The sequence below is a fragment of the Polyodon spathula genome, chromosome 3 (assembly GCF_017654505.1).
Source record: "Polyodon spathula isolate WHYD16114869_AA chromosome 3, ASM1765450v1, whole genome shotgun sequence".
NCBI lineage: Eukaryota > Metazoa > Chordata > Actinopteri > Acipenseriformes > Polyodontidae > Polyodon > Polyodon spathula.
The window spans coordinates 37,359,718-37,373,259 of NC_054536.1; the positions used below are offsets into that span (position 1 = coordinate 37,359,718).

Consider the following 13,542-nt stretch of genomic DNA (forward strand, 5'->3'; position numbering starts at 1 on the left):
TTTTGCATGTTTCTCATTTTATGCATTTTATTATAAAGCTAATTCAATCGACTTATATACTATATATATATATTATATATATATATATATTATATATATATATATATATAATCCACCTCAAAACTGATGCCTCGTTTACTGTGTCCATATTAAAACCCCCAAAAGGGTTTTCGACTTTTTTGACCTAAGCATTTGATTATAATAAATACCTCATTAACCAGATATTAACAAGTCTATAATTGTTCCTTTATTAAAAGGAGGTATTCTGGAACCTGGTCAAGATTAGCAATGAATAACTACATTGACCTGGTGTTGTTGTTGTTATTATTTATTTATTTATTTATTCGATTTTGGTAAAACACACTTTTATGAAGCACTACATGAGCTTGCTTCCTAATTGGTCAGCATAAAAAGGTGCCACCCCGTGTCCTCCTAACTTGAGTAGATGCAGCCAATGGGGCTCCAGTTGTTCTTTAAATCTCCAAGAGACCAACATTCAACCTGGTAACTCATGTTCCATATTGAATATTTATTCCTGAATAAATATTGAATATTAAAATACAGATTTTAAAGTTTTATAGCTAGGCCTGTATTAAAAAAAATAATAATAATTACAGTGACATTACTATATTAGTTTAAAAGTTACTCTCATATTTGTACTAAAATTGTATTTTTATGAGTAGAAATAAAGATGCTTAATATCACATTAATATGTTGTGTGCATTCATCTTTAATATTCAATTGTTCTTACAAAGTTGTCGAAATGTAGAAGTACAACGTTATTCTGCAAGATTGTGGAAACGTTTTCACAATGTTGGGAAAAGGTTTTGGCAACGAAGCGTGAGTAACTGGAATCTGTAGATTTCTTGTTCCTGTAAAATCAACTTCAGCGAGTGACAGCTAAACAATTAAGCTAAGAGACTGTAATAAAGTCCTATGCTGTGCAAAAAGCATTAACAATATGTAAAGGTACATGCATAACGATTTATGTTCATATATCAAGTAGCATAAAATTACATGTAGATGAACGTTATAAATTATGATGGTTCTGTGATTTCATATTGAAGTTCAGTAAAATAATAAACATAGCATAATGCATTCTGCAAATAAATATTTTATGTAAGAACTTGGAATCACCAACCTGCTTAAGTGCAATCTCTGTTTAAATGTATAGATATGTCAGAAAATCAGTTATATTATTATATTATTATTATTATTATTATTATTATTATTATTAATAATAATAATAATAATAATAATAATAATAATAATAATAATTAACACGCTTTTATTGTATAACTGACGTTTCAGAAATATTTATATGAAATCACTGTACCATCAGTTTATAACATATTTGAATGCATAACAATGAAAACTGCACTCATCTACATGTAATTTTAGGCTACTTGAAAACTGAACAGAAATCATTATCGACGTACTTTACATGTTGTGCTCAGTTTTGCACAGCATGGCTTTGGTACAGTTTCTTAACCTTTTCGCTGTCACTCGAAGTTAATTTTAAAGGAACAACAAATCGAGATTGCAGTTACTGACGCTTTGTAAAACAATGTTTTTTGTTTTTTTCGGGGGTGGGATTGCTCGCAAGAGGCCACTGAAGACAGGCTAAGATTGGTAGTTTGGTACTGACAAATTATACGGATCTTAAAATGCGTCTTACCTAAGGCTAAGACTCAGCTCGGCAGCAAATAAATAAATAAATAAATAAAACCTCAGCTCGGCGCGTGCTATGTGAGTTACGTCCTTCACATGCGCAGTGGATGTTGGTCCTGTTGCTAAGCACCACGTTTGTTAGAGTAAAGGCCCTACTCTATACCACATATCTCATATACAGTAAATTGTTTTCATTGAGAATCTATTTATGAGAATCTATTTAACCAAATATGTCAAAAGTTATATATATATATATATATATATAGATAAATATATATAGACTATATATTATATATATATATATAATTCATTAGTATTGTATTTTTAAACAATCTATTGGGAATGTATATTTTCTAATTGGTAACATGAAAGTGCGTTTTCTTAAAAGGAAAGCATACATTAGAATGGTGTTTACGCAGCAAATCACGTCAGTGTGCTCGGTCACCGGGGATGCACAGCAGCGGTCACAAATTACATGAACATCTGTCACGTATAATTACATCTTTCTAATTCCTGTGACAGTTGAGAAGTGTGCGCTGTAGTTGCAAATACATTACATTTTGGTGTGGTTGTTTTGATCGCCATTACAACCACTCCACATGAAAACCCTCAACAGCTGTTATGTGATGCAATCACAACCAAGTGCATTTCCTTGTATTACTCACCCTTCTGCACCACTCTCGAGTACTATTGGTTGGGAATAAGTTGGCTTCTACATTCACCTCTAATCTTGTTTGCTACTGACTGATGGGAGGAACCGCTGTGCTCCAATCGTATAGGCGCTTGTTCGTACAGGTTATTTGACAGACTGTCAAGATGGTTGAGAAGATGCTGCTGGAATTGTCGTCGTTGGAAAAGTGTCTGGGCTTGAAAAAGACAAACAAATACAGCACCCAAGGAGACAAGGTGAAAATATATCCCCACGTTATTATTAAGCTAACCTAAAAGGGCGCAACGACAGTAGGAATGGGTAGTGAGTGGGGCTAGATGGAAACGAGAGATAAGTCAGTACATAAGTCTGCTTTTTTTCTTTATTCTCTCATCAGTCTTTCATTCATTTTAGTAAATCGTCTTATAACAGTTTACAAAAAGAAAAACAAACATGTCTAAGTTATTTAAGAGCAGTGAACTTGTTGCAAATAAAAACAAAATATAAGGGAGCGGTCTATGTGCAGTGCTTATATACACAGCCCAGCCCAGCCCAGCCCAGTTGGAAATACTGCGTACAGCTTACCTACCAGAATACGCATCCCATGTTTAAATGTAATGTAAAGTTTAGCCATTACATATGTTAGTATTATTGCTAGCAATACAGAGATTGAACAGAAATGGAACAATACTGTTCCAACGGAACCCTGTATTCATCTAGCCAAGTACTACCCATTTTCTTTCGGTTTTTATGAACAATAGGATTTGTCAGGTATTCGAAATCGAAATGCATTTGACTACAATAAACTGGGTAAAGACTGTACATTCACCTATATTCATCATATATGTATGTAATTTTGTCAGTACAATACAGCCAGTGTTGCTGGCTTTTGAATCTAAGCATATAAAACAGTGTTGAAAATGTGAACACAAATCTTGTGCATTGGGTGAAACTATTGGCTTCAAGCTATTTTGCGACCCAAATTCAGTGAAGCCAGTTTTGCTGGTTTTAATTTCATTTAATTCTGTCTTTTAAAATAAATAACAAGGCTAAGTCAATAAACTTCTGGCGTAAGCTAGAAGCAGAATTTGTAGCATTTAAAAAAAAAAAAAAAGTTTTAACAGATTTACATAACATAAGCCTTGTTTTTGTTAATTTGTATAAATCCAGCCTAAACTGAAAACCTTCAAACCGTTTCATGACAGTAAATTGACAACTGCAGTGGTTGTAAAAATAACTCCCAACTAGTAGAGAGTGAAAAATGAACACACTGAATAGGCTACATACACCTAGACAAAAGTACTGTATCCTTGTATGTACCGTATTAAATAAAGAGAATAAAAACAGACTTCAACTTTTACCTTGCAAACATTTTTAAATTCAATTGTAAGACCGAGTGAAATGGCTGATTTTAAAGACCCTGATTAGCACTATCTTGGACTACCTAAGTTAACATAAATAGTTGTTACTATGAAACCTGACTGAAACTGTTTAGAAGGCTTGGTTTGCTTTTTTACAACAGGTTCCAGTTCTTCAGACAAATAATGGACCGAGTTTAATGGGACTGACAACCATTGCTATTCACCTAGTGCAAGAAGCTCAACAGAACCAGCTGCTGGGAAGAACAGCAGAAGAGAAGGCAATTGTGCAGCAATGGTTAGAATACAGAGTAACCCAGATAGATGGCCACCGTGGTAAAGATGAGACCAGAACTATACTCAAGGTACGATACTAAAGTTTATTGTTTTGCTTTTAATCAAAAAGCAGAAATTATTGTATTGGCCTTCCATTAGCGAGGCATGCGGCTGAACTTTGAGTGTTGAACTCAGTTTGTAATAATTACTTTGCTACAAGGTTGTGTGTTTTTGGGAGATTTTACAAACATTCCACAGTCCAGCACAGCCTGTGCACCATGCACACTGACAGACCAGGCTGTTAAACACTCAATCAGAAAAAGAGGTAAAACTTAAAATAAGAACATAAGTTACAACCTTTAAATGCATAACCTGAATAATGTACTTAATGTCATGGACATGACAATAATCACACAGGTAACCATACATTGAAATGTGTCCTGCAGACCAGTTTACTTCATTTCTGATTGTCAGTTTAGTTTCAGTGGCAATATAACTTTTGCCAGGTGAAATGCAACTGAGGTCTAGGGATGTTAAAAGGGGCTAAGCTGTTAAGCAATGGATAAGATTGTTGTACTGTTGCTTAGGGGGACAGTATGATCTGATTCTGGTCGAACAATCTTTAGCCTTCCCGATCATCATGCCTGCTTGGTAGCACACTGCACAATAACTAGTTTGCCCTACAGAACTGTGTAACCAAAGTGATCAAGATGGTTTCCTCCCCAGAAATCTGTAAAAGTGGGCATTGAGCCAATTGCATATAAATCAATTCATTTTTTTTTTTTAATTAAATTAGTAAGAAGCTGAGTTAATCATGAGAAGTCAACAGCTTTATTGGCACATGTGACAAGTGTTAAACATTTTATAGTAAATTGAAGTCGTTATTTTTTGTAACAAAACAGCTTATGCTTAATACAAACCCTAATTTGTCTCTGTCATTTAATGTCAGATTAGTCTTTGTTAGAAGCTTCATATTTGTGTTTTGTTTTTCAGACATAGCAAATGCTTCTACAAAATGGAGCTAGTCAGTGTTAACATATTTTTGATACCAGAGACCCTGGAGGCAACTTGCATAATCCCCTTGTGCCTCTGTCGTTATCTGCTCCCAAACCACATGAACAAGCCAACAACAGAAAAATAAAGATACATAAATATGTTGGTTAATTAACCCCTTTTTGTGTTCTGTGGAGAATGAACCAGACTCGTTGTTTGTGACCTTTTGGTAAATTTGTTTGAAGTGTATTTATTACTATACAGTGCATTGCAAAAATAATACTATGTGAGAGCCTTCATTAAGTTACTGCAGTACATTTAGATTTTATAGTAATTCACTTTCATACAAGCCATGACCTTTTAACTATCATTCTCCATTCGTTTAAATTAAAATATGTAGTTAGTGGGTAAGACAAGTCTGCATTATAGGGTTGGAACAGTAATCGAGAATATCGATAATTACGATATTTTTTTTTGCAATGATCATTTTATAGCGTTGAAAAATTATCGATAATCATAATTATCGTCCATGACCCAATGAAGCAGGAAGTAGCACTCAACAGTCTGCGTGAGTAAATCATGATCTGTGTCGACACTGCGTACATTGGGAAAGTGAAGTACTGATTTTAAACAGTATGCTTTTAACTTTACGTCATGGTTTCATTTTGATAGTAAGTTTTACACTGGCAAAGCATGACTGCTTCTCTAACATGAAAATACAAATATTGTTTCTAAAATAAATTTTAAAAAAACCCCCGCTAGGATCACTTTTTTGACACAGGATTTATTTTTCACGTAAATTGAATGTAATTGCAAAAAGAAAACAACAAAAAAACAACCATGTGGCACGCTTGTAATATAGCATAAAGAACTGTGTTGCGTCTTTTGCTTCTTTATTTTAAACTACAGTTAAAACATGAGTACTAACTATACTGCAGCCTATGCAATACATGGGGAAAAATAAGCGGGTGCTCAAAACCCTTGCATAGATCTGTTCCCATGGCGATTGTAAAAAGTGTAGTTGCATAAGTATATATTTTATTAAACTGTCTGCATTCAAGCAGTGATGTGCAAAACTCAGTATGTTCCTAATAGTGTTTTTTTTTTTTTTTTTTTTTTTAATAACTAGTTTGTTTCTCTTAATAGCAGATTCGTAAAGAAAACAAAGTGCTTCCAGGTATCGTTAGCAATTTAGTTTTGTTATATTAATAAATTTGGTGGCACTATTATGAAAGTAAACATTCTCAAATTAACATAAATGTTTACATAAGAAGAAAAGAGTATTTTATAGGAAAACTACATAATTTATACAAATTACATTAGGTGTATTTTTATGCTCATGTTTGTTCTGCGCACCCACAAGAAATGTAAAAACTCAGCACATAACTGTAGGCTTTTTTTTTTTTTCTTCTAAACTCAGTGACTTTGACTGGTGGTTGTCATGCTGCTCAAGTATAAATTTGATAAATTACAATCATTTTTTATATTTTATTTATTTGGACGATAATTGGACGAAATTATTGTGATAATTTCCAGGTGATAATCGATAGCTGAAAATGTCATTATCGTCCAACCTTACTGCAATAGTTTGGAAAATAATTGGGAAGTAAAGGAAATCCATTCATTCTGGACTGTCCACTGACAAAGCAGATAATCACCAACAAGCTGAATTAAATTAATTATATTCCATGAATCATGTCCTTTGTGTTTTAAGAAAGGATCTGCGATAGCAGTAAATTGCTTGTAATACTATAAAAAAATACTGCAGTAAAGATATACCTGAGTTAAAGATTTACTTGGTGTCAGCCCGTAATAGCTTTTATATTGAAATTAATTTGTTTTCAGAAATATGAACAAAATTAATTTTGAGCTGAGGTAAGGATTGGATCATGTGATAACAGAGACCTTTACGGTGACGTTAGTATGGATTAGTACTTTGATATTGGCTTCTATTGAGGTTTGTTTGCATTTCTTGCCTTAGGGCTAAATAAATCTTGATGTAAACTGCTTGTTTTAAAACATTATAGAAGGAAGCATGATGTTCTGTCAAGGGGATGGTGGAGGTAGATTCTCTCTTTCTCTCTCTATATATATATAGATAGAGAGAGAGAGAGAGAGAGAGAGAGAGAGAGAGAGAGAGAGAGAGAGAGAGAGAGAATATAATAAGCTATTTTAGGTATGTAAAATGTACTGTTATTGAAAATCAAACATTTCAGCTAGTGACTTCGGTCTACACTAATAAAGGACACAGAAAAAATTGCCAACTTGATTACCTAATATTTGTTATAAGTTTGACTTTGTAATTTATTGTCAACATCGCAATGAAAAACAACAAGGGAGCATTGTACATTTTCCTTGTGTATACACACCATATATATATATATATATATATATATATATTATATATATATATATATATTATATATTATTATATATTTTAATTGTTTTTTAACAGTTAGCTGTTTTGTACGCCCTATGATAAAACACTGGTGCACCGATAATTGGTAGCCTATCGGCATGGCACCAATATAAGGAAAGAAATCACAATCGGCTATTGGCAGTTTTTGTTATTTTAGCCAATAATGTACACAAATATTCATGCTTGAATTTCTTCCAATGTTTGGTTTGGTGCGCTTACCAATGATGCAAATATGTCTCTTAATCTATCAATCAATCAATCTATTTTATATAGCGCCTTTCATAGTGGAACACCATCACAAAGCGCTTTACAAGATGCAGTAACAAGAAGAAAATCCATAATACTTCAAATACAGAGAAATGAGAGAAATGCCACAAACCGGTGTTTGGAATTTTTTCAAAATATCTGAAGACAGCATATAGGATAACTGATTGCAAGTTGTGTGCAGCAAAAATTTCACATGGAGGCAACAGTTGTAAAGATTACAATACATCAAATGTAATACAATACCTCAAGGTATGTCACCCTGTGAGCACACTCGGGATTTCTTAAAGAATGGCTAAGGAAAAGAAAGGGGCCCCGAATAAACAAACAAAAAAAAAAAAGCATAGAACTAAGCAGCACTAAAACATTCAAAATGTTCAAAAAATTAGATCGTGAAGATCCCAGGGCAAAATTGAACTGCACTTGACGTTTAATGGAATTTATAACTCTAGATGATCGTCCGTTTTCAGTTGTACATGATACTGGATTTCGGCAGTCTCATTGAATGTCTGGAGCCTCGGTTACCCACTAGGGTGATTTGCATTCGTCTCGTTGAGTGTCTGGAGCCTCATTATACACTGCCAGTAGAAAGTTTATGACCAAGACTGCGCTGCCAGAACTGTACAGTGCTGTTTTTAAACACATACAGCTGCTCACTGAAAGTGATTATGTATCTGCACTAAGCTTCACACTCTTGTTTGGAGCTCTGGTGTTTCGGCAATGTCAATGCTGAATTTAACGGGCCAGGGGATTGACAACAATAACAATTTGCGGAAGACAATACTCCGGGCCCATGAGTTTAGCGGCTCCCACACAGCGGAAGCCACTTCAGTACCCCTTTACAAGATGTCTAAAATTCATGTGATTGTCAGGGATAATGGAAGAAACATTGCAAAGTCAATGCTAGACTCCAGTTTACTAAGTTTGCCTGTGTAGCACATACACTGCTGTTTGTTGTGATCACAGCGTAGTGTTTCTGACATCATATTGGCTATTGGATGAAAAAATGTCGTCATTTTAAACATTCTCCGCTGGCCTATTCTCATCTACAAGGGATGCAGGCTGAGCTCAGAATGCCTTCCAAGAAGTTACAGCAGGACGTAAATACAAGGAGGAACAGTACTTGCTACATGCTGCAAAGCCTTTTGGAGCAAAAACGTGCTCTTGCAGCTTATGCAGCCGACTGTGAAATTCTTGCAACCTTTACTGTGCATCAATGGGGGATAATCGAAAAAGTAGTGCTAGTCCTAGCGCCTTTTGAAGAATTAATATGTGAAGTAAGTTTGTCATCAGCTTGTGCTTTCGATGTTGTCCCCTGCATAATGCCTTTAGGACTTCTGAGCAAAGTTACAGATTTAGCCAGCTGAATTAAAACTATGAAAAGCACTTTGCTAGTGGCCATGGAAACCCGGTTTGGCGAAATTGATTCGGAACCACTCTGTTGCATAGCAACCTTGCTGGATCCAAGATACAAGGACAGGTACTTTACAGATGCTGCGAAAAAGCTGCAACCCGGGGTCTCCCAAGTGGCGCATCCAATAATACAACGAGACGCACTCACGTTCAAGATGCGGGATAGCATGGGTGTCGCAGCGGTTCGACTCTGGGTTATTCCACAGCCGACCATGGATGGGAATTCCCAGGAGGCGGCGCTCAATTGGCTGAGCGTCTGTGGGGAGGGGGGGGTCTAGGTGGGCCAGGGTGTCTTCAGCTCACCGCGCACCAGCGACCCCTGTAGTCTGGCCGGGCACCTGTGGGCTTGCCTGTTAGCTGCCCGAGAGCTGCGTTGTCCTCCTACGCTGTAGCTCCTGGGCGGCTGCATGGTGAATCCGCAGTGTGTAAAGAAGTGGTCGGCTGACGGCACACGCTTCAGAGGACAGCGTGTGTTCGTCTTTGCCGCTCCCGAGTCCCGAAAAAAGTCTTGAAATGTTGGAGGGAAGTGTCTGTGAGGTAGAAATTGATGACCCAACAGAACAGTGTTGTGCTAGAGACCCATACTTACCAGAGTGAGCCAACTCTTCTCAGAAAATCAGAAAAACCTGCAAGAAAGTTTCTTTCTGCTCCTTGTAGCAGTGTTGACAGTGAACGTTTATTTAGTTTGCTTCACATGCTTGTGGATGAGAAGAGGAACAGGATTTTGTGTGAAAAAGAAGAAATGTTGCTTTTTGTAAAGAAAAACCTTCCACCCACAGACTTGATGCTACATTAAATCCAACGATGAACTGGGAGTAGAATACTATTCTGATGTTTTTTTTTTTTTTGTTTGTTTTTGGGTTGAATTTTTAGATTGGTTTAAGCTATTATTATTGCACAATGTGCTTCAAAATGACCTTTTGTAGTTTTTTTTGCTCTTGGTTGTGGGTGTATTCGGCAGCATTTTGAAGCAGAAATTGTTTATTGTGCTGTCAGTAAAGGTAGAAGTTATAATATGCCATGTTTGACAGCAAGTGGCTATAATCTGGTGTTTTTACTAGTACAAATACAAAATGTTATTTTTATGTGATTTGTAAAACATATGTATAAATTGTTTTCAAGCACACAATCATGGCGTAGCTAAAGTACAAAAAGCGCCTTAATCTTCTCTGGTGGTTTGGAGGTTGAACAGTAAAGACCAAACAGTCATAAATACTGCCAGCTATAGCTTGAAACCTAAGTTTGACATAGTTTGGTAGAATGTCAAGCTCTGGTTATGACTCTGCACACAATATAATACTAAATTATTCTTTCTGATGTGAATGAAACAAGTAAATAATACCCGTTCATTTTTGTCATAATTTCAACAAGTAAAAAACATATGTTAATTTATACTTATAAAACAGTTTACATGTTTGCCCTATGTTCTAATAGTTTAAAATAGCTTACCTGCACTGTCTGTTATTATCGGTATCCAATCGGTATCTGCCGATATGGGGAAATAATCATCGGCTATCGGTATTGGCCAAGAAAATCTTAATCGGTACACCCCTAGGTGGAACCATATGAAATGAAACACAGTGTTCCTTTTTTGTTTTCTTCTAGGATCTTAACCAGTATCTTGAAGATAAAGTGTACCTGGCGGGAGATAACTTCACTTTAGCAGACATTTTAGTTTACTATGGACTTCATCCTATTATGGTAAGATTCAAAATTCACAATAAACTTTTCTCTGCTAACTCTGTTCAGTTGAGCAGTGGGGTTTCATGACATTTGGAAAAATAGAAGAGTGCCTGTCATTTAAATCGTATTATACTTATAAAACAAATGCACATGGAAAATCTTAAATGTACATAGTGGCTACAGACAGAACTGGGTTGCATGATGGGCAACTGGACACCAAGAAATGCGGCAAGTTGAGATGATTTGCATTTTTCACTTGTCTTCTGTTGAAGGATCTGAGCCGATCAATGCAATAACCTTTGTTGTCACATGGTCTCTACAGATTTATCTCATTAAGGGGAGAGGTATTTTGAAAAAAACTTTAATAACTTTAAGTGGGTCAGAAGGACTTTAACCTGTATTTGAAGCCTGATTTCATGCATGTTGTGTATATATAGTGGAATACATAATATTTTAAACTTGAACTCCCAGAATTGATAGATTGTTTTAGCATTCACCAATGTACAATTCTGCTCTTTTTTAAAAAATATATATTTTTAACATTTTAGACTGAGCTTTCTGTCCAGGAGAAGGAGAAGTATGTAAATGTGTCCCGGTGGTTTAACCACATTCAGCATTACCCAGGCATCCGTCAGCATTTGCATCCTGTAGTGGTGCTGAAGAACCGGCTCTACACCAGTGGACACTAGGAGAAACTTGTCATATGCATTATTTTAAACAAGAAAACAGATAATGCAAAACTGGAAATACTTGACTTGAATAAATCTGTGGCGTAATTCAAATATGTATAGCTGGGGAATCAAAGTATATGACCTCTGAAGGCCACTGAGACTTTGTGGCATTATTAAAACAAAAATTACAAAGTGGAACTTTAAAGAAACTGAATTATCATTGGGGTGGTGGTAGTCTTGTTTAAAGTGGCGGTATATTTATTTAATGGTGGAATACAACTGTAAAACTAATAATAATATTAATAATAGACAGTTAAATATACATAGCATTTGTAGTCCTTAGCTGAAGGTATAGGCAAAAAAAAACAATTTAATTATCTTTAGGTAATTGGTTCAAAGACTAGTATTTTGTCTTTGCTTCAGCATATGCGTCCATATTTGTCCATCCATTATTGTAAGAGAAAATAAATGTCTTAAGTATGTCTGGGGTCCTCTTGTTATAACCATTTTATTAAAATCATTCAATGAGCCTTCTGATCATCAAATGTTTGCTGTTCTATTTTTATGTTATAAATGGATACAGATTGTGCCAATAAAAAGTTAAAAAAAAAAAAAAAAAAAAAAAAAAAGTGTAATGAGTGAAGCCTAAGGGTTACACAGTTATATTTACTATATCAGTTATAATCTTGCACTTAGTGGTGTGCTTTTGAGTGTACTGACCATATTCTGACCAAGACCCCATTCACACGATTTAAGGCACCCTTTTCTCATATATGAACGCTCCAAAAAAGAAAAGGCAGCCCAGGGCCGGTCTGGATTTAGGCTGCCGTTTCAGTGTGGCCCTGGGCCTGCAGTCTGGGACCAGGGCTGTCCTTTACATATGTATGAACGCAAAGCAGACTTAGGCCGCCTTTTTGTGTCACATTACCAATTTGATGTTCTATGATAACGGAAAAATGTGGATTTTCTGCAATTGCGGAGAATTTTTTGGGTTTTACATTTGAGGAGGGGCAAAAAACATGCAAGGCTTTTTTTGTTTGTTTGATAATAATCAAATCAATGCACGTACCATATGTAAACATTAACACAGGCAACTTTTCTTTAAATTTACGTAAACATACCTGTCTAATAAAACTGCTTCCGTTATTCAAGTTCAGTGTTGAATGAGGCTTCGGTTTACTTTTCAGTATCCAGAGATGTTCAAAAATGACGAAAACAATAACAATCACACCTAAAGATAGGATCAACGAGTTTGGCAAGTACGAATTTCACATTGATGGTAATGTGCTGTTTTGTACTTCATGCAGCAAGACTGTAGATTACACACGTAGGCAGACGATTGTATAATGGGAAGCGCTAAACATAATTTGAATGAAATGAAACGTAAACAGCAGCAAAGTTGGGATTATTTTCTGTGCTCAACGTCAGCGTCCTCATGTCAATCTGGCTGGAGTGCTGCAGTTCTATTTTACAATAGCCAACTGGATGACAAAGACAAAGTTGAACCAACAAGATTTATTTATTTATTTTTTTAAAAGCAAGGAACTATTTGTAATATTTGAAGTTTAAAAAAAAAAAAAGTTTGTTTGCTTTATTGATTAATGGCACATGTAAGCTTGTAACTTGCTTAGAATTTGAAAATGTAACAATTTGTATTTTCACTGTAATATTTCAGTGCCTGTTATTGGGATTATTATTGTTAGTGTTATTCTACGTGTTATAGAGCAGTAGTTTATTATGTATTATGTATCATGCATGTTGCTGAGCAAAGTGTATTTGATATATGACAGTGTATTGCTGTATTTAGATTAGGGTGCTTCCCTTAGTGAAGTTGCCGTAGCTACACGTGGAACAAGGATTTTGTTATAGCCATATGTTCAGTAGTCTTCCAAGAGAAGGGGTAATGCTGATGTTCAGTCTTTACTTGTAATGGTTGGAGACTAGAGAATAATAATGACAATGACAATAATAACGAGTAAACAACAGAACAGTTTAACAATCTTGTTTGCAAACAAGGATGGTATTCACACAGGTTAAATAAATACTTACAACTGAGAAGAAACGTGTCATGTAAATTATATGAATGTTTATTGTAAATGGAGTGAATGATTCCAGGTGTAACTGGTTATTGAATAATTAATTAAT

At 35.3% G+C, this 13,542-nt stretch overlaps 1 protein-coding gene across 2 annotated transcripts; it reads left to right on the forward strand.

Moving 5' to 3' along the window:
- The first annotated feature begins 2,461 nt into the window (after positions 1-2,461).
- On the forward strand, positions 2,462-12,979 carry LOC121313056 (eukaryotic translation elongation factor 1 epsilon-1-like). Of its 2 annotated transcripts, none has more exons than XM_041245187.1 (4): positions 2,462-2,577; positions 3,819-4,043; positions 10,649-10,744; positions 11,275-12,979. In XM_041245187.1, the coding sequence occupies exons 1-4, from the start codon at positions 2,488-2,490 to the stop codon at positions 11,413-11,415; spliced, it is 552 nt and encodes a 183-aa protein (XP_041101121.1). In that variant the 5' UTR covers positions 2,462-2,487; the 3' UTR covers positions 11,416-12,979. The 2 variants fall into 2 exon arrangements, with proteins under 2 accessions (XP_041101121.1, XP_041101123.1); XM_041245189.1 differs by having other exon boundaries at positions 2,464-2,577; positions 3,843-4,043; positions 11,275-12,978.
- The last annotated feature ends 563 nt before the right edge of the window (positions 12,980-13,542 follow it).

Coding starts and splice junctions, on each gene's coding strand:
- LOC121313056 (XM_041245187.1), top strand. CDS start 2,488: ATGGTTGAGAAGATGCTGCTGGAATTGTCGTCGTTGGAAAAGTGTCTG. Junction 4,044..10,648: donor AGACCAGAACTATACTCAAG/GTACGATACTAA, acceptor GTTTTCTTCTAG/GATCTTAACCAGTATCTTGA. Junction 10,745..11,274: donor ATGGACTTCATCCTATTATG/GTAAGATTCAAA, acceptor TTAACATTTTAG/ACTGAGCTTTCTGTCCAGGA.